At 43.7% G+C, this 23,180-nt stretch overlaps 1 protein-coding gene across 1 annotated transcript in view; it reads left to right on the top strand.

Moving 5' to 3' along the window:
• The window catches only part of EIF2A (eukaryotic translation initiation factor 2A), a 1,204,316-nt gene that overhangs the window by 753,220 nt on the left and 427,916 nt on the right, over nucleotides 1–23,180 (top strand). Inside the window, exon 11 of the mRNA XM_044063751.1 lies at nucleotides 10,465–10,581. Within this exon, the coding sequence (XP_043919686.1) occupies nucleotides 10,465–10,581 (117 nt within the window). The remainder of the gene's footprint in view (nucleotides 1–10,464; nucleotides 10,582–23,180) is intronic.

The raw sequence follows: 23,180 nt of genomic DNA, 5'->3' as shown, positions 1-23,180 counted from the left end.
TGCCTTCCCCATCAGCATCCTAATCAATCGCTCTATCCAAGAAGGTGTCGTACCCAAACTCTGGAAAAAGGCTTTCATCATTCCCTTGCACAAAGGAGGCAGTAATAACAATATTACTAACTTTCGTCCCATTGCCATCCTCTCTCCTATATCAAAACTCCTTGAGAAATGTATCCATCTTCAACACCTTCCTTATCTCTTAGACAATAACTTACTAACTTCCACACAACACGGATTCAGACCCAATCACAGCACCATGACCGCCCTCCTTTCCTTCCTGGAAACTGTAAATATAGCCAGAGACTCTGGCTGTACTGTATCTACCCTCTTTCTGGACCTCTCTAAGACTTTCGATACCATCTCTCACAACCTTCTCCTAACTAAACTATCTAACCTAAACCTATCCCCTTCCTCTCTCAATTGGTTTAACAGCTATCTCTCCAACAGGCAACAAGCTGTCAAATGGAAAAAAAAAACATCTCCTCCTACCTCAACACACCCACTGGTGTTCCCCAAGGTTCCATTTTAGGTCCTCTCCTCGTCAATATATTCATAAATGATTTCTTTCTCTCAATTCCTCATGCTAAACTTATTCAATATGCAGATGACTCTACAATTATCTGTGCAGCCACATCCATTCCCACTCTCTTAAAACTGACTCTACCACAGAAAAGCGGATGAAGGACAATCATCTAGCACTCAATGCATCAAAAACCAAACTTATGATATTTACCCCCTCAAAAACCAACACCATTGATAAAAAAACTTTTCTCCATCACTAGCCAGAATAATACACCTCTTGAACTAGTATCCGAAACCAAGCTACTAGGAGTCCTGATTGAAGACCAGCTCAAATTCAAGAGCCATCTACAACTAAACATAAAAAAAACTCACCAAAAACTTGGCATGCTCTACCGACACAATCAATTTCTCACTACATCTACTAAGCTCACTCTAGCTACTACATTTCTCATCCCTTCCCTCCTTTATGGAGCCTCTCTCCCCTAATAAACCTACAATCAGCTCTCAAAACAAAACTGTCCTCCTGTTATAATAAAATTGCCAAATTTGCCACTAGCCACAAATCATCTACCCATCACTGTGCATCTCTCCACAAAATTAACTGGCTAGAGCTTCCCAACTATCTCTCCTATACTCAGCTCACTTTTGCTCACAAACTCATCTTTCATCCCTCCCTCTGTCCCTCCCTCAGCTCTACCTTTAAAATGCACCTGCAACAAAGACTCCTAAGATCCAGTAACCAAAACCTTATTGAGCTGTACAAACCCCTTCACTCTCCGGGACAAAACCTCCTGCCCTTTGCTTTGGCACGCATATGGAACTCCCTTCCTCCCTCCATTCGTATCACCACCAACCTCCCTGTTTTTAAAAAATCACTTCATTCACATCTAACTTCCGCATGGGAATGCTCCTGCTCCCACCCCTCATAGCCTATTCTCCATTTCCTACAAGCAACTACTCCATATATTAAGAGACACTAAATAATAAGCCAACTGTAATAACATCTTATAATTCTCTAAGCATACAACTCCATTCGAGAAACTATATATTCACTAAAGCAATTCTTTGTTTTTTTCTTACAAGATTTAACCAAAAAATGTTTTTCGTGCACCTGCTTAATTCTTAGCTTTCAACAAATGAAACCTATCATGGCATTGTAACTGCTTAATCTTTGCTATGTCTAGAAGCTACAAATAACTGAATTTGTAAACTTCTGTAAACTTTTAATCTTTGTTTGGTCTTGAAGGTACAAATGACTGAAATTGTAAGCTTTTGTCAAAATTGTTCTGTAGTTTAGTCTTTAACCTACAAATGATTGAAATTGTAAACTGTAATCTTTGTTTTGGAGCTTTCCTCCCCAGGTCTCCATTGAAAACGGGTTCTTATTGGCCCAATGGACTATCCTGGTAAACCAACTGCAAATAAATAAATAAAATAAATAATATTTCTCTTATGATGGAATTTTTTAAGTGGGATTGCACCAATGTTTCTTATGTTCAGAAGAATTATTAACTCCTCCAGTTGGAGTCTCCTAAATGCTCTGCTGTTCTTTCTGCTTTGTTGGACAAATTTTCAGCAACATGTCAGGCTCCTGATTCCCAGCCCCCTGTTCCTAAAAAACTGATAGGTTTTATAAGGTGCCTGATGATTGTAAATTTCATTACAAGTGTCCCTCTGCCGAACCTTCTGTTATTTCTATTTCATCTGGTAAGCCTTCCAAGCTTTTATCCTCTACTAAACTGCTTTTCTCTGACAAAGACATCAGAACCATGGAAAGACTGGGTAAAAGGGTGTACACTGCTGCTATTCTGGCCTTTAGGGCTGTGAATTACCAGACCTATACGACCAGGTATGTTTTAGCCCTTTTTTCCTCAGGCTTTTCAAGTTATTTCAGACATTCCTGATTATGAGAAGGCTTTGGCCCTCTCTTTGTTGGGGTCCTCTTCTCAAGTGGATCGCCATGCTATTAGATGTAGTTATGATGCAGCTGATGCCTCTTCCAGAGCTGCTGCCTTTGTTTTTTTGTTAAGGCAGTATTCTTGACTTCATCTTCAGCCTGTGCCTGATGATGTTAAGGTGAAATTGATGGCTTCTTCTCTTGAGAATAAAAATCTTTTTGGTTCTGCAGCCACTGAAATGTTTTAAGTCTCTTCAGGAGAAATGTAAGGCTGTAAAGGAATTAAAACAAATTTTGGTTTCTCCTTTTCTCCAATTTTCAGAGGAGTTATCCTTCCAAATCTGTCTTTGTACGTAGACAGTCTCACCCTCCCCCAAAGATAAAAGGGGTTCTAGAAGAGCTCCTCCTGCTAAGTCTACTCAGACCCCTACAGCTCAGAAGCCTCCTTTTCCAGACAATCCAGGTTCTGTCTGTCTTCCTTCCTCCCTCCCAAGCCTGTAGCTCTTCGTCTTTCCCTGTCCTTTCACAATTGGTTAAGGATCACTCATGATTCTTGGATACTGTCCATCATTTGTCAGGAGTATTACGTGGCTTGGAAATACCTTTCCCCTTTTTTGGGCATTCCTCAACCTCCTAAAGAACAGCTGCCCCCTTTTTCCAGATGTTCTTCAGAGCCTTTTGCTTTAAGACACCAGCCATGCAGTTTCTGCTCCGCAAATGGGAAGGGGGTTTATTCCAGAATATTTCTAGTTCCGAGGAAAGAAGGCACCTGCAGTCCCATTCTGGTGTTTTCCCAGCTTAACACCTTTTTGAAGGTTCCCTACTTTCAAATGTTATCCCTTCAAACCTTGTTTCCTCTTCTTCTACTTCAAGCATTCCTAGTCTCTTTGGATCTCAAGGATGCCTATCTACATATTCCTATTCATCCCCATTTCAGAAAATGTTTTCTTTTCCCTGTTTCTTCCTTGCATTTTCAGATCTCTGCTTTGCCCTGTGGCTTGTCTACTGCCCCAAGGGTGTTCACTAAATGCCTCACTCCTGTGATTGCTTTTTTGCAGGATGAGGGGAGTACTGATTTTTCCTTATCTGGGCAACCTGCTCATTCAGGCTTCCTCTTCATAGACTTTGCTTCAGCATCTTCACTGTGCTATTTGTCTCGTACAGAAGCCTAGGGTTTACAGCACATTTCCAGAAATGCTTCCTGACTCCTTCTCAGGATGATGTTTTCTCTGGTGCAGGCTCCAGGCCATTCCCATGCTGGCATCTCTGCATCCTCCCAAGGCTTTAACTCTGATTATGTTCTTTCAGTCCCTTCTCCCTGTGGTCTCATTTACAGACAGATAATTTCTAAGGGCTCTGGGATACATAGCTTCCACCATTCCTGTGCTTCCTCTTGCCTGGCTTCATATGAGAAAGCTACAGTGATGCCTAAAGTCAGCCTGGCTTCAGCACTCTCATCCTTTGAACTTTCCAGTTTCTCATCTTCCCTGCCTCAAGCTAGAGCTTCAGTGATGGATTTATCAACTGTCCCTCAACCCAAGGCTTCCTTTTCAGCTTCCAATCCCTGCTCAGAAACTCTTCAGATGCATCAGACATTGGGTGGGGAGCTTCTTTTGGCCCTCTAAAGGTTCAGTGCCTTTGGTCTCTTCGTCAAAAGAAGAATCATATCAGCATCAGAGATGTGAGCTCTTCAAGCCTTCCATTCTCTGTTCCTTCCAGGGCCCCTCAAAATCTTTGTAGACAATACCACAGTGATGTAGTACATCAGCAAGCAAGGGGGAGACGGTCTTGCCTCTTGTGCAGACTAGCTCTTCATGTTTGGGATCTGGTTGTCCAGTATGAGGTGGCAATTCAGGCTGTTTATATTCCTTCACATCAGAACATTGTGACAGACTCTCTGAGGTTCCGTAACACAATCTCATGAATGGATGCTTCACAGAGATGTTTTTCTGGACATTGTCCACCAGTGGGGTACTAGATCTTTTTGCCTCTCCTCTGAACAAATATCTTCCAGTCTTTTGCACTAGAGTCCCTTGTGCTCTGGCTGGGAAGGTGGATGCCCTGTCTTTTTCTAGGAAGGGGATGTATCTTCATACTTTCCCTCCCCTTCCTCTTGTACCAAGTGTCCTATTGAAGATAGAATAAGATTCTCCCAAAGTCTTGTTTATGACTCCCTTTTGGCCAAGACAGCACTAGTTCTCTGTTCTTCTGCAGTTAGCCAAGGCCAGTCATCGCAAGTTATATCACACAAGACAGGGGACCTCTCATCCCTCCCCACTTGTCCAGTCTTTAACTGACACTGTGGGTGATAGGGTTTTAATCCCTTTTAGTCACCTTTTTTTCTGAGGATGTGCTTCATGTTCTATAGGGGGACAGGAAACCAAGTACCAGGAAAACTTTTTTTTGTCCAAATGGAAGAGGTTTTCTGTTTGGTATCTTGCTTGTAACCTGGATCCACTTTCTGTGGAAGTTCCTTTGGTTCTCTCTTAATTATGTGAATTGCTCAGTGCTGGGTTGGTGTACTCTTCATTTAAAGCTCATCTGTATGCTGTTTCTACATGCCTGCGTTTGACTCCTGCTTTGACTTCTAGATTTGAGGTCAAACAATTCCTTAAAGGTGGTCTTCATATTCCTCCTTCCTGGGACCTTAATCTTGTTCTTGAAAAATTGACTCTGGCTCCTTTTGAGTCTGCAGCTTCAGCAGCATTGTACTTGGAAAACTGTTCTTACGGCGCTTACTTCAACTAGAATGGTGTCTTGAGCTTCAGCCAGCTATGGCTGTACCTCCTTTTTTAGTTTTACATAGACAGGGTGTCACTGCCTACTAATCCTTCTTTTATGCCCAGGGTGGTTAATGAATTATCCCTTAGTCAGTCTATTTGCCCAGTTTTTTTCCCTTATCCACAGTCTGCTAGTAAGAAGGTTCTTCACACCTTGGATTTGCATAGACAGCCAGTTCACATTTTGAGATAAAAGTAAAGCCATTCATAAATCTGAGCAATTTTTTTGTTTTCTTTCATCCCAGGTCTTTAGGTTTGGGTGTTTCTAAGCAAACTGTTTCTTCATGGATCTCTAAGGCCATTTCCTTTTGTTACTCTTTTCATGGGAAAAAACATTCTTCTTCTGTTAAAGCTCTGTCTACCAGGACCATGGCTTCTTCTGGTGCTTTTTTCAAAGGGTTGGATACCAAGTCCATCCTGGAGGCAACCACTTGGACTTCTATGCATACTTTTACCAAGCATTGTAAGTTTAATATGATTTCCAGGGCTAGAGCTGAATATACCAGGGTTATCCTGCATGGCTTTCTTGATGGCTTTGCTGGACCTTCCTCCTCCTAACTTTCCTTCTGAGCTTTTGTACTCTCCCTAATGTAAGGAATGCTGCAACAGAGGGGTTTGGAAGGACATAGTACATTTGTGTAAAATCTTATAACAGTAGATGTCCTTCTTTTCACTGCTGCAGTATGCTTTCCCTCCCTCCTCCCCTTTTTATATTTTCTTCTGGATCCAGATGTTCCTCTTTTACTCCTTGGACGGTTGTTCCTCTTGGGGCTTTTCACTTATGAGCAAGGTACATCCATATGTCACCTTTATGCCCTGAACCATGAGTAGGGGGCATGCGTGTGATGTATGATGTCCTTACTACAGCCTAAGGATTTGGTATACTGGCCAGATGTCAGGCTACTCTTTGCAGGGGATCCCTAATGTAAGAAGTACTGCAACAATGAAGAAAAGGACATCTACTGTTATGGTAAGATTTTACACAACTGTTCTTTCTTTCTTGTATATGGTTACTTATGTCTGTGGAAGGCTTGTTAACCAAAATGGAAAAAAGAAATTGGATTAATAAGCATTAACTGCAGCAGTTTTTTTTTCCTTTGGTAAATTCTTTATTGCGTTATCATAGGAAGTTACTAGGCTATTGGCCCTGAGGCCCTTACAAGCCTAGCCAAGAATTTAGCCCATGTTCCAACAAGTCAGCACCTTATGCTACTCTCCAGCAGGGACATAGGTGGAATCCCAGGGGTGTATTTTCAGTTCCCCATCCAGTTATCCAGGTTGAGCTTAAAAAGGTTTAATGAGGTAAATTGCTTTACCTGGAGCGGGAGTATGTCCCACAAAAGAGGGAGTCTCTGGGACACAAGTCTGTCACGCCAACAGGTCCTGTTGATGTCACAGACCAGGCTGAGGTCTCGCGTGTGGGTTACTCGAGTGGAGCTTGACTTGCGGATATGCAGCAGTCCCATCAGGGTGGGGTCTGAGATTGCTTTGTATGCCAGACAGAGGTCAACTCTGAGGAGTCTGTAGGAGACTGAGTAGAGGGACAGGGCTCTCTGTGGTCTCTCCAGCTACTGCATGTATTTTGTGAGGTACATGCCTAAAGGGGCATTGTATTCAATAATCAGTCTTATAAGGGAAGAATACAGAGATTTTATGACCACCTTTTCCCTGGATGAGATACCCTTACTAATGAGGTGGGCCATGTAGAAAGCTTTCCGTACAACGGAGGCGATATGGTGGCCAAAAGTCAGTTTGCTATCAACCTGGGTGCCCAAGTCCCTCATGACTGACTGCGTGCTTAGTGTTTTATTATCAGTGTGATAATTTGTGGGGAAGTCATTCTCCCCAAAAGGGATGATTATGCATTTTGTGGCATTCAGTTTGAGGCCAGCCAGTCATTTGTTTGGGTGAGACCCTCTTGGAGCATGTCTACATCACTAGGGGAATTGATGACAGCACCCATCGTGTAGTCATCTGCAAACTTGGTCAGCCGTAGCCGGCTAGATTTGGCCTGCACCTTTGAGAAGTATATCCCAAACAGTAGAGGCCCCAAGACCGATCCCTGGGGTACACCGCTTGTTACGGGTGTACTACTTGAGGTGGCTTCCCCTATTTTGACTAGGTGGGTTCTGTCAGTGAGCCAGTTTGCTACCCATCTGGTAACATATGGACTGATGCCTAGTTGAGAGAATTTATCTATTATACCTGAGTGGGGAATAGTATCAAAGGCCTTGGCCAGGTCAAGGTAGGCAGTGTGCGCCATCTTCCCCTCATCTATGGCCTTAGTGACAGTCTCAAAGAAGTCGACCAAATTTAACAGGCATGACCTACCCTTGACAAAACCAAACTGTGTGGGATCAAGTGTCTGTAGGTTGCCAATGTCCTTGTTAATGAGGTCCATGATAATCCACTTAATGGCCTTGCAGATCAGGCTAGATAGGCTGATGGATCTATAATTTTATGGATCAGTGGACGCTCCACCTTTTTGCAAAGGGATAACAGTAGTTGTCCTCCACTTGGCTGAGACGAAGCTGGTACTCAGGCTTTGGTCGAATAGGGTGCCTAATGGTGCTGCAAGTTCCTGGCTGAGTTCATGTAGGATGCAGCCTGGTATGTTATCGGGTCCCATGGAGGCTATATTTTTTGCCTTTGGGAGGGCAGTGATGACTTGCTCCCTAGAGATAAGGGGGGGGAGCAGGTACTGGGGATGTCCTGTTTTACTGATGTGGGGGGACAGAGGAGTGAAGTTTTCACTGAACCTGTCTGCCAGCAGGTTGGTATATCTACAGGGTTTGTGTATTTGGTGTCCTCGACCACCAGTTCTGAGCAGATCTGGGTGCTTCCCTTGAGATTGCGGATATAAGTGAAAAAAAGCCTTATGATTGTCTTTAGTAGACATGGCCAGTTTGGACTCGAAGTTTGCTTTGGAGGACTTCACTAGTGCTCTTATTTGCTTGCTCTGGCTAAGGAGAGATTGCTTCCAGTTAGACACCTGCTCCTTCTTGGCCCTGGGCAGCAATTTTTTTTTCATTTTATTATATAGTTTATTTTTTGTAGATATCCACCAGACAGGTTTACTCTTCCCTGAGGAGGAGGATTTTGTCTTGTGTGGTATTCCTGATTCCATGCAACTATATAAATGTTCATATGGTACTTTGGTGTAAGTTTGGACATCTGTGCCAGTTTCTGTGGAGGGAGACGGGGCTTTGAAGCTGTTTAGACCTTCCTTCGGGAGGTTGTAATCAGCTTTTGAGAAGTTTTTTTGTTTGACCCTAGTTTGGGGGTGTCAGGGATGATGGCACTGTAGGGATGCTGCAGTGGTTACTCAAGTTGGTTAATGCAAAGTTCAAGATATTTTCACCTCTTGTGAGGGTGTCGACCAACGTTTCCAAAGCATCTGCATTGACGAAATCAAGGAATCCCTGGGCATTTGTGTTTTGGAATGAGTATTTTTTTCCAGTCTGTGGTTGGGTAGTTAGTCAGTCACCTAGGATCAGAGTAAAGGGTTGAATCTTGATAGATTTGAAGAGGTCCAGATAGGTGGAGTGGACATCTTGAGTCAGAGTTGGAGGCCTGCAGCTAGCTATGATTTTAATAGGGGTCTTGTCAATGGTTAACTGCACCTGGAGTATTTCCTGTGCATCATACTGTTTGACCAGCCAAGAAGTGTGTATGTTATTTTTATCTATTGCATCTCCACCTCCTTTTGTTTTGCTGCCCATGGCTTGGGGTCTGAATGAATGATAGGATGAGTAACCTGGTATGGCTGGAGTGCTCTCTCCGCAGCTTTGAACCAGGTTTCTGTGACTGCACAAATGTCAGCTTCTTCCAGGGTTAAGAATGCTTGCAGTGAGTGCAGTTTTATGTTGTGTTCCACAGTGTATGCTGTCAGGAGATGTATGCATGCTTGTAGACCTGACCAAAATCCTGGCTAAGCATCTCACCACTGTGCAGCATGGGCATACTAGACTCCTTGCTCTGGGAGGTACACTTGCACTCCTGCAGATTGGAGCCTGTACTTCGAGCTAACCGGTCTTCTTCTACCAGAATAGGTAAGTTGATTTCAGCCACTTGCTCCCATCCTCCCTTGCCTGTTCCTCCAGTGTGTGTGCTGCTAATTGACCAGGGCTTTATCCATCCATACTTTGTGGCCCAGCTGCTTGGGTTTTTTATGCGTCTCTGCCCTTAAATAAATGGTAGTTATTTTCTCCACGTACTTTTAGTTTTCAAGTCTCTACTTATTTCCAGATCATATTACCAGTTAAATCATCTGCAGACGTTGACTTTTTGCAAGATCACTTTATACATTTACAAGAAATGCATAACTTTTGCATTGGTAGGATCAGACCATAATAGCTTGGTCTGCAAAGCTATGGAAAGGATCATCATGGATCCTGCCTCTAAACCTGGTTGATTTCTTTGAAACAGTCACCAAGGCATTGACGAGGGGAAGATGGTCCACACAGCCTACCTGGACCTCTGCCAAAGCTTCAATACCAATACCCACTCTATAGATAGATATAAGCTTCACCAAATAAAAACCCAACCCCACTAGATACTGGATGGATTGCAACCGGCCACATGACAGAACCCACATGGTTAGAATTTGCTGCTTCATGTCACTCCAAACCAGTTTACAACAAGTGGTGTCCTGCCTCCCCCTGTCCTGGGACCGGGTATATATATTTATATAGGTACAGGCCACAGCCAACAGGACTGTGGCTGACCACCTTTGCAGATGACTGCAAACTGCAACCCTAACACTCTCCTCCTCCAGCCAACACAAGCATCCTCCAAAAAGCCTCACAGACAGAACAGCCAACGCCAGCCATGGCCTCAAGTGTATAGCCAAAAAAAAAAGTGTATCCCTTTGCACCAAGAGGTCAAAGGGCTCAAAACAGATGCACATGCTGCCCGTTAAAGAAAAACCAGCTCTACTCAGTGGCATACCCTGTTGTTCAGGCGCGATCTGCCCTGTACGGATAAAAGCCATCCAACCGTTAATTACATGCTGCCTCACTGCCAAAATCCAAATCCCCCCGCGCATCCTGCGAGACTTGAACCTCAGCACTGACTGTAATAAATAAAAACTGATAGAGAGAGGGGACTGGAGGACAGATTCATAACCCTTCACTCTATCCAAAAACCCTAAAATAGGATCCCAGTGACTTGTTGTGATGTAAGTATACCGTGATTATACTTTGCTTAAGTCACATTACATAGACTTATTTTTAAAGTCTTTTGTTTTTTTTCTGTCCCTAATAGCATGAAGAAGAACCACCACAGAATATGAAACCACAGGCTGCTGGAGGAGAGAAACCATTGTCTAAAACAGCTCTTAAAAATCAGAAAAAACGTGAGGCTAAAAAAGCAGCAAAACAGGTAGCTACTTGCTTTTTTTACGTTTTCATAATTTTGGTATGTTTCCTCAGTTAGTTTATGTGATGCAGAACAAAAGTGAACTAATGTTACTGTTAGTGAATAGCCACAGCATAGGTGAAATTGTGGATTTGTGTACTTTTTAGTGGTAATGAGGACAGCGGATTTTGTGATGCATATTCCCTTTTGAAAGAAGCTGCTATATATAGTATATGTTTAACCGTGTGAAGCTCTTTTGTAGTGTAGCCTTCCTTCCTTCACTTTTTAATTTTGGATGCTTTCTAAAATTACGGTTTGCAGTACATATTTAGGCCATAGAATTGTGTGAGCTTTTTCTTTTTTTTTCTTAAGCAGATAAAAAAATGAAGTTTGTTGCTGCTCTCGTCATAGTCTGATGAAAATGGAATGCAGAGCTGCGAAGACAGGGAGGAACAGCTCTGAAAGAGTTTATGGTTGAATTTGGAACAAAAAGTGATCATTATCAGGGCATATAAAATATTGCACAATAACTATAAAAATCAATCAGAGGAGGTTATAAAAGATTGGGATGAGAGATCAGGTAAGCAATTCACAAGGAAACAATGGGAGTACGTACTCGTGGTTGCCAGATATCCAACAAAATCTAGAAGATTTCAGATATTTGCTTGGAAGTATTTGCATGGGTATTTTTATACCCCAAACAGACTCCAAAGAATTTTTCCTCCTGTAGATGACAAATGTTGAGGTGTGATAGGGAAGAAAGAGGTAATTAGCAACATGTTTTGGGGAGTGTATTGAGTTGGCAGACTTTAAAAATTCCCCTGTGGTTGAGCAAATGGGTGTAACTAAGAAAATGATTTTTTTGAGCTGGCTTACAGGATCTGAATTGCCTAGACAAAGTAAGGCCTTTTTAACTTCTGATCCAGAGGTCTCTCTGAGTACTTCGTTCAGTCGGATCCAGAGAGCTTTCAGAGCTGAAGCTTCCTTGTTTGATCTGAGGTATTGGAGTTGACTCTGAAGTTTTCGGACCTGTCTCTACGTCGTGGAGCCTTGTCATGGGTTAGCTCGGCTCCAGCTTCTACCTCGGGGGGATTGCCTTCAGAGCAGGGAGAGGCAGCAGTCCAAAAGCTTGCTTTTTCGGATCCAAAGTGTTCTCCCTCTCTGCGGCGCTCTGCCTTTGAGGCTATGGAGAGGGCATTGTCTGCTTCAGAAACCCAGGCAGATCCCTAACCCCTCAGATTTACCTTCTACAGCTTTGATGTGTCTGCGCTCAAAGTCTCATCATTCTTTTCCACAGGGACAGCCAGTACGAAAGCCCAAGGCTTCTCAACAGGGTGTCCTGACGACATCTGATACCACTCCAGAACATCCCACTGAGGAGGTTCCTAAGAAGAAGAAGACATATAAGGAAGCACTTGGCCTGCCCAGAGGAGTCTATTACAGAAGATATGGACTTTGATGAAAGCGAAGGCTCCCCATCGTCACCTCCTGAAGCTATATTATTTGGAGACATCCTTGAAATCCTTAAGCAGAAAGGTGGATGGATGCCCAGCAACCCTTCATTCAAGGAGTTTGTATTCCTGAAGGCTTTCGGTACTGGCCCGTCTACCTCCTGTGTAATTTCACCTGCTGACAAGCTCATTGAGTTGATTTCTCAGCAGGCATGGAAGGAGCCCAATACTATTGACCCTATACCTCAGAGATCAGACAAAATTATGGCATCACCTATGGATAAACAGTTATGGGGAAAAGGGGTTCCCATAGATGCCATGGTCGTGGCGGCAAACACTAAAATGGAATTTCCACTATTCATTGCCTCAACAGGGAATCTCAGGTGATGGACAAGTTTGGGAAGCACCCCTATGCTTCAGCGACCTTCTCCTCAAGGTCACTGAATTATTTGGCACATTTCACCAGATTGCAGAGGGATTTGATTAGAGAACTCTCAAATACTCTCTCAGGATCCATTTCTGAAGTACAATTTTCTGTGACTTCTCAGTTGCTACTCTGAAATATATTTCCAGTTCTTCCATGAGGCTCATTTCACACACAGATGAAGTAACCTCAAGGGCAGTGGGTTCAGCATTTCTATTAATAGGCATGCCTAGATGTACTTATGTGATTTTGCGGAAGCCTTCAAGTCTTCATTCGTCAGTGCTCCTTTTGACGGCACATCTTTGTTTGGCCCCAAAGTAAACGACACATTATCCAGGTGTGAGAAAGACAGAAAGACCCTGTCTGTGCAGGTGTACATTTTTTGATCCCTGAAAGATCCTTTTTTAGGAATTAGCGATGTGGTCAGAAGATGTGGTTCAAGAAATCCCAGGGACCCTTCCAGGACACGTGGAGGAAGTAATGCCAGGGGTAGAGGGGGGAACTGTAATGGTAGACGTTGCGCCTGCAGCAGAGGTGGCCCGCAAAACCAGGGGGACAGAGATACTTTCTCTGACAGACCCTTCCAGTGTTTCTGAAAGAAAGCCTGACTGCCCTACTCTGGAGGCAGTTGGAGGTCGAGTATCCCTGCATCAGAGAGCCTGGCTAGAAATAATGACAGATATTTGAGTGCAGAGGATTATTTCCAGGGGGTACATAGTACTCTTCTCTTCCTCCTCCAATTTCAAGAAAAATCCCTGATGTTCCACCCAGTCAGAGGGAACAAGCAACAATTCAGGTTCAAAAGCTGCTAGAAAAAAGTCATCCAAGAGGTCTCACCAGATCAGATAGAATCCGGAATTCACTCAAGATTCTTTTTAGTGACAAAGAAAAAGGGGACTGGAGACCAATTTTGGATCTCGGCAACTTAAGTCACTTTGTACTAAGTTTTGGATGGTCACAGTTCAATCCATTCTCCTTTTCTGGGCAAAGACAACTGGATGTGCTTGATAGACCTTCAGGATGCAGACTATCACATAAAGATGAATAGACAGTCCAGAAGTACTTAAGCTTTTGTCTGGGAGCCAGTCATTACCAATTCAGAGTTTTGCCCTTCTGTCTCACCACAGCCTCCATGGTATTCACCAAATGTATGGCAGTAGTAGCAGATCACTTGAAACTGCAAGGATTCTGGGTGTTTCTGTATCTAGACGACTGGCTCAGTACATCCCTGACCAGGCAACAACTGATGAGGGCAAAGAAATAAGGTTCTCCAGATGTGGTCTCATCTGGGGATAACCATAAACTTTGACACATCTCAAATGGAACCAACTCAGAATTTGGAATTCTTAGGAACACTGTTCAACACAAAGTCAATGATGGTTTCACTGCTCCCCTCAAAGGTTCAAACTATAAGATCACAAGTCAGAAAAATATTCTGCAGTACCAGAATTTCAGCCCACTTGGTCCTTCAAGCTCTAGAGTCAATGTCAGCGGCTCTAACACCAATACCTTTAGTCAGATTTTGCATGAGGATTCTCCAGTGGATGCTATCGAACAGAACGGTCGATACTTAACTAACCCATGTCAACTCTGATACAAATCACTCACACATGCAGAAGAGATCTCAGGTTGTGGATTCAGCCGGATCAGGTTCTACAAGGCCATCAGTTCATTCTCCCTCACCCCAAGGCCGTAATGACCTTGAATGCTTCCAGTTGGGGGAGGGGGGGCATTTTCTGGGGAAAACAGTCCAAGGCACTTGTTCCCCAGAAGAGACCAACTTGCATATTGATGTCCTAGAGATGAGGGCAGTGCTTTTAGCATTGCTGGCCTTCCAAGATGATGCTCTGCATTCGAGGACAATTGCAGTTCAAACAGACAATATGTCAGTAGTTTAGTACAGCAACAAGTAAGGAAGGACCAGATCATACCCCTTGTGTCGAGAAGTGCTCAGAGTGTGGCAGTGGGCAATCTCATTCAACTGCTTCCCCATAATGCACATTCCAGGGAAGTTCAATGAGAAAGCAGACAAACTGAGCAGGTGTATTCTTCTACAACATGACTGGTCTCTCAACAAGAGCATGACAGAAATGTTTTTTGTTGATGGGGCCAATGTTGTTGCGATCTTTTTGCTTCTCCTCTAAACAACAAATGCAATGGCTACTTTGCTCTAATCCCACCACGGGGAATCACTGTAGGATGCTCTGCTTCCCCTCAGTCTACTATACTCCTATCCACCAGACCCTGTAATTCCAAAATTCCTAGAGAAAGCTGCCATGTTGAATTAAAAAGACATCATTATTGCACCTTACTGACCTTGATAGATTTGGTTCCCTTTTCTCTGGCCTCATTTATTCACTTCCAGACCTCCTGTCTCACCCAACAGCCATGATCCATCCAGACATATCAGACCTCAGCGTGACAGCCTGGCTTCTCCAATTCCGTTAATAGCCAGAGAACCTATGCTGTTTTCCCCATTTAGACATGTACCTTTATCTTCCCATAAACCTTCTAAACGCAAGCTTTATTCCAGTAAATGGAAAAGGTTTTGTTTACTGGCCATATCAAAACAATGTTGATCCCTTTTCATCTCTGATGCATAACATCCTTGATTTTTTGGCCCTACTTTTTAAAGAAGGACCTAGTTTCTCAGCAGTTAAAGTTCAATTAGCAGGAATATGAAATGTTCACATTGGATTTGACAGTTCTAGCCGACAAGCTCAGCAGGACTATTGGCAGATATCATCTTCCACAAATGGGGTCAACCTTGCTGCAATCTGTTTGCCTCTCCCATCAACAACAAATGCAACAGGTTCCTTTCCCTTATTCCCCCATGGGACAGTCACCGAGAGATGCTCTAGTCCATACTTGCCTCCTGTTCTTCTTTACGCTTATCCTCCTCTACTTCTAATCCCCAATTTTTTTTTTCAGAAAGCATTCCAGTTGAGGAGCAAAGTAGTCCTCATTGCCCCCTTCTAGCCTCAGCAAATGTCATTCCCCTTACTATGGTCTTGCCGACTATGTCTCCCTTGGACACTGGACTGCAGTCCAGATCTCCTATCACATCTGTCATGAATGACTCATCCAGACATTGCAGGCCTCAGATTGACCGAATGGTTTCTCCAATTCGTGTGATGGCCAGACATTTCAGGCTTTCCTTTCCTGTTCACCAATTTTTTTCATCTCGGAAACCAGGAAGATTTTTGAATAAATGGAATAAATTTTCTTTTTAGCCACAGCAGAGAGAGTTGGATCCTTTCGCTGCTCCAATTCCTACTGTTCTAGATTTTTTGCTTCAGTTTTTCAAAGTGGTGCTAGTTTTTCCACTATTAAAGTTAACCTGGCAGCCCTCTCTATCACATCAGAGATCATGCTTTCCTGTTAGTTTCATTCAATTTATGTAAAGCGTTCCTTAAAGGTACATTTTTACTTACACCACCTATAAAAGATCCCACTTCTCCTTGAGATCTCACTGTTGTTTTACAGAGTTTAATACGATCTCCCTTTGAGCCCTCTGCTAAGTCTGATCTAAAGTTTTTTTTCCTGGAAAACAGTCTTTCTTGCTGTAACTTCTGCAAAACAAATTTCTGAGCTCCAAGCACCGTCTTCCAAAACCACCTTATCTGATTTTCTAAGAAGATAAGGTTACCTTACATTGTATTCCTTCTTTTTTTTTTTTAAGCAAAATTGCCTCTGAAACAAGCACCAATCAAGTGATACATTTGCCAGTTTTCTTTCCTAAATTTGACAACAAAAGGAATACATGCTTCACCTTTTAGATGTACATAGACAAATTAATTTTTAGCATCATAAGACAAAATAATTTAGAAAATCTGACCAATTGTTTGTCTTCTTTTCTAGTAACAAATTGGGAAAACCAGTATCCAAAACTACCCTAGCCAAATGGATAACAGATTGCATCTCTTATGTGTATTCTATAAGAGGTTTAAACTTGCCAAAGCATCCAAAAGCACATTCAGCTAGGTCGATGGTTACATCACTTGCTTTTTGGACCAAAACTTCCATAGATGATGATTGTGCAGCTTCCACTTGGTCTAATGCTCACACTTTTATTCTCATTACAAGTTTGATCTCGTGTCCAGGAATAGGGCTGCATTCAGTTCTGCAGTTCTACAGAATGTCCTTCCATGAGACCACCCAAGGTTACCATAGCTGGGGACTCTGTCCCATTCATTGAGGAATGAGTGAAAATTATAACAAGACCACTCACTAGGCTGGACAAGGAGAAGGTTACTGTTAGTTGCCTGTCGGGAGCCAGAATCCACCACATAACACAAGCACTCAGGTCACTCCATAACAAGTACAAATATGACTCTGTCATTGTTCATGTTGGTATGAATGACCTGAGACGTACCTTCCTGGACTACAGGAAAAGAGACATGGAGGAGCTCTCTGATCATGTAGCCCAGGCGGGTATGACCCTGACCCTGAGTAGCATCCTGCCCTACCTCAGTATAAAGAAAAAATGATCAATTCCAACAATTGGCTAAGCTTTTGGTGTCATTCAAAGGGGATCCAGTGTCTGTCAGCCTGGGATGACATGCTCGACAAGCCACGTTGCTTTGCAAGAGACGGCTTGCACCTGTCACCCCTTGGCTTTTGAATACTGGCCAAGGCTCTTGCTGCCCCCATAGTGCCTTTTTTAGGCAAGCCTCAAAATTCAAACCCACCTCCGTAAATAGCACAAGTAAAAAAATGAGGGTTGTGCTACTCAACGACAGGAGTTTAAATCTCAAAATCCATGCGCTCGAAGCGCTCCTAAGTATGGAGAATGTCGACATCTATGCAGTAACTGAAACCTGGTTCAAGGCTCCAGAGAGCACTCCAGCACTACTAGGCTACAACTCATACCACACATTTCGGCCACAGAACACGGACCGAAACACAAAAGGAGGGGATGTATCCATATTCATCAAGGATACCCACACCTCCAGGTTAGTGGCGCAGCATGATACCTCTGAGATCATCCATATGCAACTAACATTGGGCAAATCTGCAATGCAAATTGTGGCCTGCTACAGATCACACTCCATGACCCACGACCACCACTCTGCCTTTCTGGAGACACTGGAAAACATGAAGGTCTTACCGAACACCCTGATATTGGTCGATTTCAATTACCCTACCATTAACTGGAAAAAATACTTGAGTACAAACTCCCAGGCTCAGCGCTTCCTGGAATTTATCAATTCAAATGCCCTGGATCAGCTGGTAAACTCCCCTACCAGAGGCCACAACATATTGGACCTGGTCATCACCAACATGGGCGAGGTGTTCCCTACCGGAGGTCAACCCATCACTGGTTAGATCAGACCATAAACTAATCACCCTGGATGTCCACACCCCACCACCACCCCCAACCGAGGATACCACAGTGAAAAACATTTCTAAAGCAAACTTCACCTTACTTAAGGCAGAGGTGGTAAGTTTCACAGCCCCCACGCTAAAGGGCAACACTGCCCAAGATGCAGAATCCTTTACAATTGCACTCTACGAGCACCTACAAGGATGCATGAATCGTGCCATCCCTAGTAAAACCAAGACTCACTCCCCTAAGAGAAGGAAACCAGTCTGGTGAATCCCTGCCATAAACAACAAAAGGTGGAAACTAGTTCAGAAAAAAAGCAAATCCCAAGAAGGAAAGACATCAGTATCAGTAAGAAACTAAGGTCCCTCATAAAATCATCCAAGGCTAACTTTTAAAGAAAAATAGCCAAGGATTCGAAAGATAACCACAAAGCCTTCTTTAGCTATGTCAAGAATCTAAGAGGCAACTCGCAGATATGCTCTGAGCTAGTGCAAAATAGCACAAAATATACTGAACCTACTGATATTGCCAACATCCTGGCAGATAGATTCAGTGCAAACTTCACCTCCCTCTCACCTTCAAAAGGGCCCACAACAATACCGGAAAAGGGTAGTGTCCCGGAAATCACAGAAGCACAGGTGAAAACAGCCCTTCCAAAAGCCAAAAACACAACATCATTGGGGCCAGATGGTGTCCCAGGCTGCGTCTTGTACGAACTACAGAACAAACTAACCCCCCACCTAAACACAGCATCATTGGGGCCAGATGGTGTCCCAGGCTGCATCTTGCATGAACTACAGAATGAACTAACCCCCCACCTAAACACGCTGTTCAACCTCAGCCTCTCCACAGACTACGTGCCTATAGAATGGCACACAGCAACGGTTATTCTGCTCCACAAAGGAGGGGCCACAACTGACCCTGGTAACTATCGCCCCATAAGCCTGACTAGCCTGGTCTGCAAGGCTATGGAGCGCATCATCATGGAACCTATTAACAAAGACATTGGGAACCTCCAAACACTTGGCCCGATCCAGTTCGGCTTTAAGGGCAGATTATGCCTACTAAACCTGGTTGACTTCTTCGAGACAGTCACCAAGGCCATAGACGAGGGAAAGGTGATTCACACAGCCTACCTTGATCTCGCCAAGGCGTTCATCACCATTCCTCACTCAGGTATTATAGAAAAACTCACCAGCCTGAACATAAACCCCTACGTCACAAGATGGGTTGCCAATTGGCTTACAGACAGAACTAACACGGTAAGAATAGCAGGTTCCAGGTCCAACTCTAAACCCATCACAAGTAGTGTCCCGCAAGGCTTGGTTCTGGGACCCCTACTGTTCGGCATATATTTCTCAGAAGTACAGACAAACACAGGAGGACTATGGCTAACCAAGTTCGCCGATGACTGCAAACTGGGAGCCATAATTGACTCTGGCTGACACTGACATCCTTCAAAAAGGCCTTACTGAGACAAACACCTGGTGTCAAAGTCATGGCCTCAAGCTAAATGCCAAAAAATACATAGTCAAAAACAAAATACCCACGAATTACCACATAGGCGGCAGCCCCCTTAATGCATAAGAGGTAATAAAAGATCTGGGGACCCAGGTAGATAGTAATATCTCCTTTGACAATCATATTGCCAAAGTAGTTAGGAAATCCTTCTATGTGGCTCATCTAATTACTAAGGGGTTTGCATCTAGAAATAGAGGTTATAGTGCCCCTGTACTCGTCACTCATCAGACCCATCATAGAGTACAATGCCCCATTTGGGATGTACCTCACAAGACACTTCCAACAGCTGGAAAGACCGCAAAAGCACCTCACCAAGAGGATTACTGGCATCAAACATATGTCCTACGCAGCCCGACTGAAAAAACTCCGGCTGTACTCACTGGCATATCGCTTACTCAGAGGTGATCTCTGCTTGACTTACAAAGCTATGTCCAACTCAGAATTGATGGACATGCTCCACCTAAAGAAATCCAAGTCACTGCGAGCCACGCGCTCTAGTGAGTTAAACCTTGCTACAACAATAAATAGAACATGCTGGAAGGATAGATTCCTGTCACAGAGACTCCCCATGCTTTGGAACAAAATTCCTAACTACATTAGGCAGAAACCCTCACTAACACTCTTCAAGAGAAGGCTTGAACGAGGTAACAGAAGATACACCCCTGGGCTCACTTCATTGGCTCTGCTTGACAGAGGCTCAGTTTATTAATCAATGGGGCGGTGAAAGCCGACACACTCTGGCTAGGTTATAAATGCCCTCAGGCAGATAGCCTAGTACCTACATATGAACCTATGAACCTATAAGATATAAAATGTATGTACTTGTGAAGGCTGCCAGCCTAGCTAGATAGAATTTTGTAAATAATTCTATTTAATTCTAAATATTAATATGTGATGCCCATACACTAGCCCAGTAATCAAGGAGCCTCAATCCTCACCACTAGCACCAGTGAGGGGCGTGCACATTGGGAAGGATAACAACTACACACACAGTAAAGTACAGTTTCCCTTAAGAGCACACAGAGATTACAGTCAGTCTGGGGCTGATTTCTCCCTTTCTCTCCAGATCTCCAGTAAGACTCCTCACTGGCACAGCTATAGGCTTCAGATCTCAGCCAAGTAATCAAGCCAAAACTTCCAGTACCCTCTCTGTCCAACTAGTGATTCTTGTCCCTGCCCAAGTAGCTGACACACACACACACACACACACACACACACACACACACACACACACACACACACTTTGAGATTTGGTTTATATACAAACAGACAGACGCTTCTGGGGAAAGCTGGCACAGGTTACTGCCACCAGCTACTCTTATCAGCTACTAATAAGGCCTTTCCCAAAGGGTGACCAATTTCACTGCATAATATTACTGTTATCCAGATAGTAAGTATGACCCATGGCTAAAGCTATTGGATTGGCTTGGACAGTCTTCCCGAATACATGCAATGCACGCTAAGTGCTTAAATTATCTGTACACAAAACAGCCACAGTTGAAAGGTTTAAAACTATTTAATAAGAAGATTTGTCTTGTGGTTTTATTATTTATTACTTCAACACAATGACATTACAGAGTTCTGAAACCATAGGAAAATGCTTTAAAATAATACTGTGGAATAGTCTGGCATAAATATAGAAAACAGCTACACTAATCTGGCTATTTCTATCCATCTCTAAGAGAAATCACTTTTCTAAATAAATATCTTACTTGTAGAGCAAAGGCAGAGTGCTGCTGAGTTGATGTGTTCAGGTTCAGACAAAGTCCAAAATGCCCAAATCTTTCTCTTTGAGAAAGTCTTAAATTGATAAACACCCAATACTGCTGAATCATTTCACATTACATCATTTTTTGTCATTTCTTTAGTTTAGTTTTCCAGGCTCACAGAAATTTAAATGTTAACATTTAACATCTTTGATCTTGCAGCTGCCAGGAATCCACAGCAATAAAAGGCACTTTACATGTAAAACCTTAGTAATTATCCCTTAAGACAATAGAAAGAATTTGCTGGGCCAGACATCCTGTCTCCGAGCTTGAGATTAAACAGCCATACAGTGCTTGACTTGTCAGCTTTCTTCCAGCAGAGTGCACTGTGGATACATTTTTGAAGCTTAATACAACATATAGTTTAATCATAATATATAGTTCTCTTTACATTTATAAACCAAACCTGTGGATTACTTTAATATTTTCAATGACAGAATTATTTACAAAATTCTGTCTAGCTAGGCTGGCAGCCACCTTCACATATCACCCCCCACCTCCCCGGAGAACACAAGCGAGTTTTTCAAGTGACTCTTGAGAAATGGTGCTTGAGCAGGGGTTAGGTCTATCTTGGGGTATACCTTACCTCACTCCCTGTCTTGAGAACCCATCTACATTGGCATTGCTAATCCCACTGCGGTGCTGCACTGACATATCATATGCTTGCAACCCTAGGCTCCATCTTAGCAACTTGACATTTTGCTGGCTGGCTCAGTGTAACCATGTTAGGGGATTGTGATCTGTAACTACAGTGAATTTCCTTCTATACAGGTGAGGCAGAAGTTTGTGCAGTGCCCACACTATGACTAAGCATTCCATTTCTACAACTGCATAACATTCCTCCCTTGGTTGGAGCCTACGACTGAGAGAAACCACTGGGTGGTCTTCTCCCTCTGAATAAATATGGCTAAGTACAGCCGCCACCCCATGGTTTGAAGCATCCACCTGCACAACAAATTATTTGCTGTAATCTGGACTGGCTAACACGGGGTCCTCCCAAAGCTTCTTTAAGCTTCTGGAATGCCTGCTCACATGCTGGGGTTTACACTTCCTTATCTGGCCTGGTTTTCCTGGTCAGGTCTGTGAGAGCAGCAGCTATGGTACTATAACTGGAGACGAACTTCCTGTAGTACCCTGCTGTCCCTAAGAATGCCCTCACCTGCTTTTTGGTAACAGGTGCAGGCCATGCCTGAATGGCTTCCACTTGGGCAGGTTCTGGCCTGATCTTACCACTCCCCACACTGTGTGCCAGGTAGGAGACCTCTGCCACACCTACCCGACATTTTCTTGGCTTAATGGTCAACCCTGCCCTCTGTAGTCTGCCCAGCACCTCCCTGACATGTTGAAGGTGCTCTAGCCAGGAATGGCTGTAGATGGCAGTATCATAAAGCAAGGGCAAACCCTCCTGCTAGGATATGATCTACCAGCCTCCGGAAAGTTGCTGGGGGATTTTACATCCCAAAGGGCATCTTTGTGAACTCATACAAGCCACAAGAAGTCACAAAGGCTGACTTCTCTCTAGTACTGGTAATCAAGGGCACTTGTCAGTAACCCTTGTTAAGATCAGTGGTTGTGGGATACTTACCCCACCAGTTGCTGTAGGGCTTCATCTGTCCTAGGCATGGGGTAAGCATCTGACTCTGTGTGACTAATTTTCTGTAGTCTGCACACAACCTGGTGCTGCTAGGAAGGAAGGCCCAGAGACTATTGTACTCTTGAATTTCCCTTAGTTCCAACATTTCCTGTATCTCCCCCCTCAGAGTCTGTTTGACTCTCTCAGGCACCCTGTAAGGGGCCTGCCTAATAAGCCTTTGGGGTCCTGTATTCACCTGGTGCTGCACCAGGTGGGTGCACCCTGGATGTTCATCGTGTTACCCTGCTGCAGTCATCGCACTCAGGTTATCCTGCCGTCAGGCGGTCCCGCAGTCAGCCTGAATTCCAAAGTCTTGGTCCAGCGTCGGTTGCTGTCGCTTCTTCCCTGACGTCAGTGCGCCAGGGGGTATATAAGAGGCAACCGACGCCATTTTCTCCAGTCTTTCTTGCCGCGCAGTGCCCGAAGCAGAAGCAGTTTGCAAGTGCCAGTCGGCCGACACCTGAGATTTTCGATTCGAATTTCAGTCCGAAGTCTTCAA

Source organism: Protopterus annectens, chromosome 2.part2 (genome assembly GCF_019279795.1).
Source record: "Protopterus annectens isolate FY-2018-M chromosome 2.part2, PAN1.0, whole genome shotgun sequence".
NCBI classification, from domain to species: Eukaryota; Metazoa; Chordata; order Ceratodontiformes; family Protopteridae; genus Protopterus; species Protopterus annectens.
This window is presented reverse-complemented; position numbering and strand designations above follow the sequence as displayed.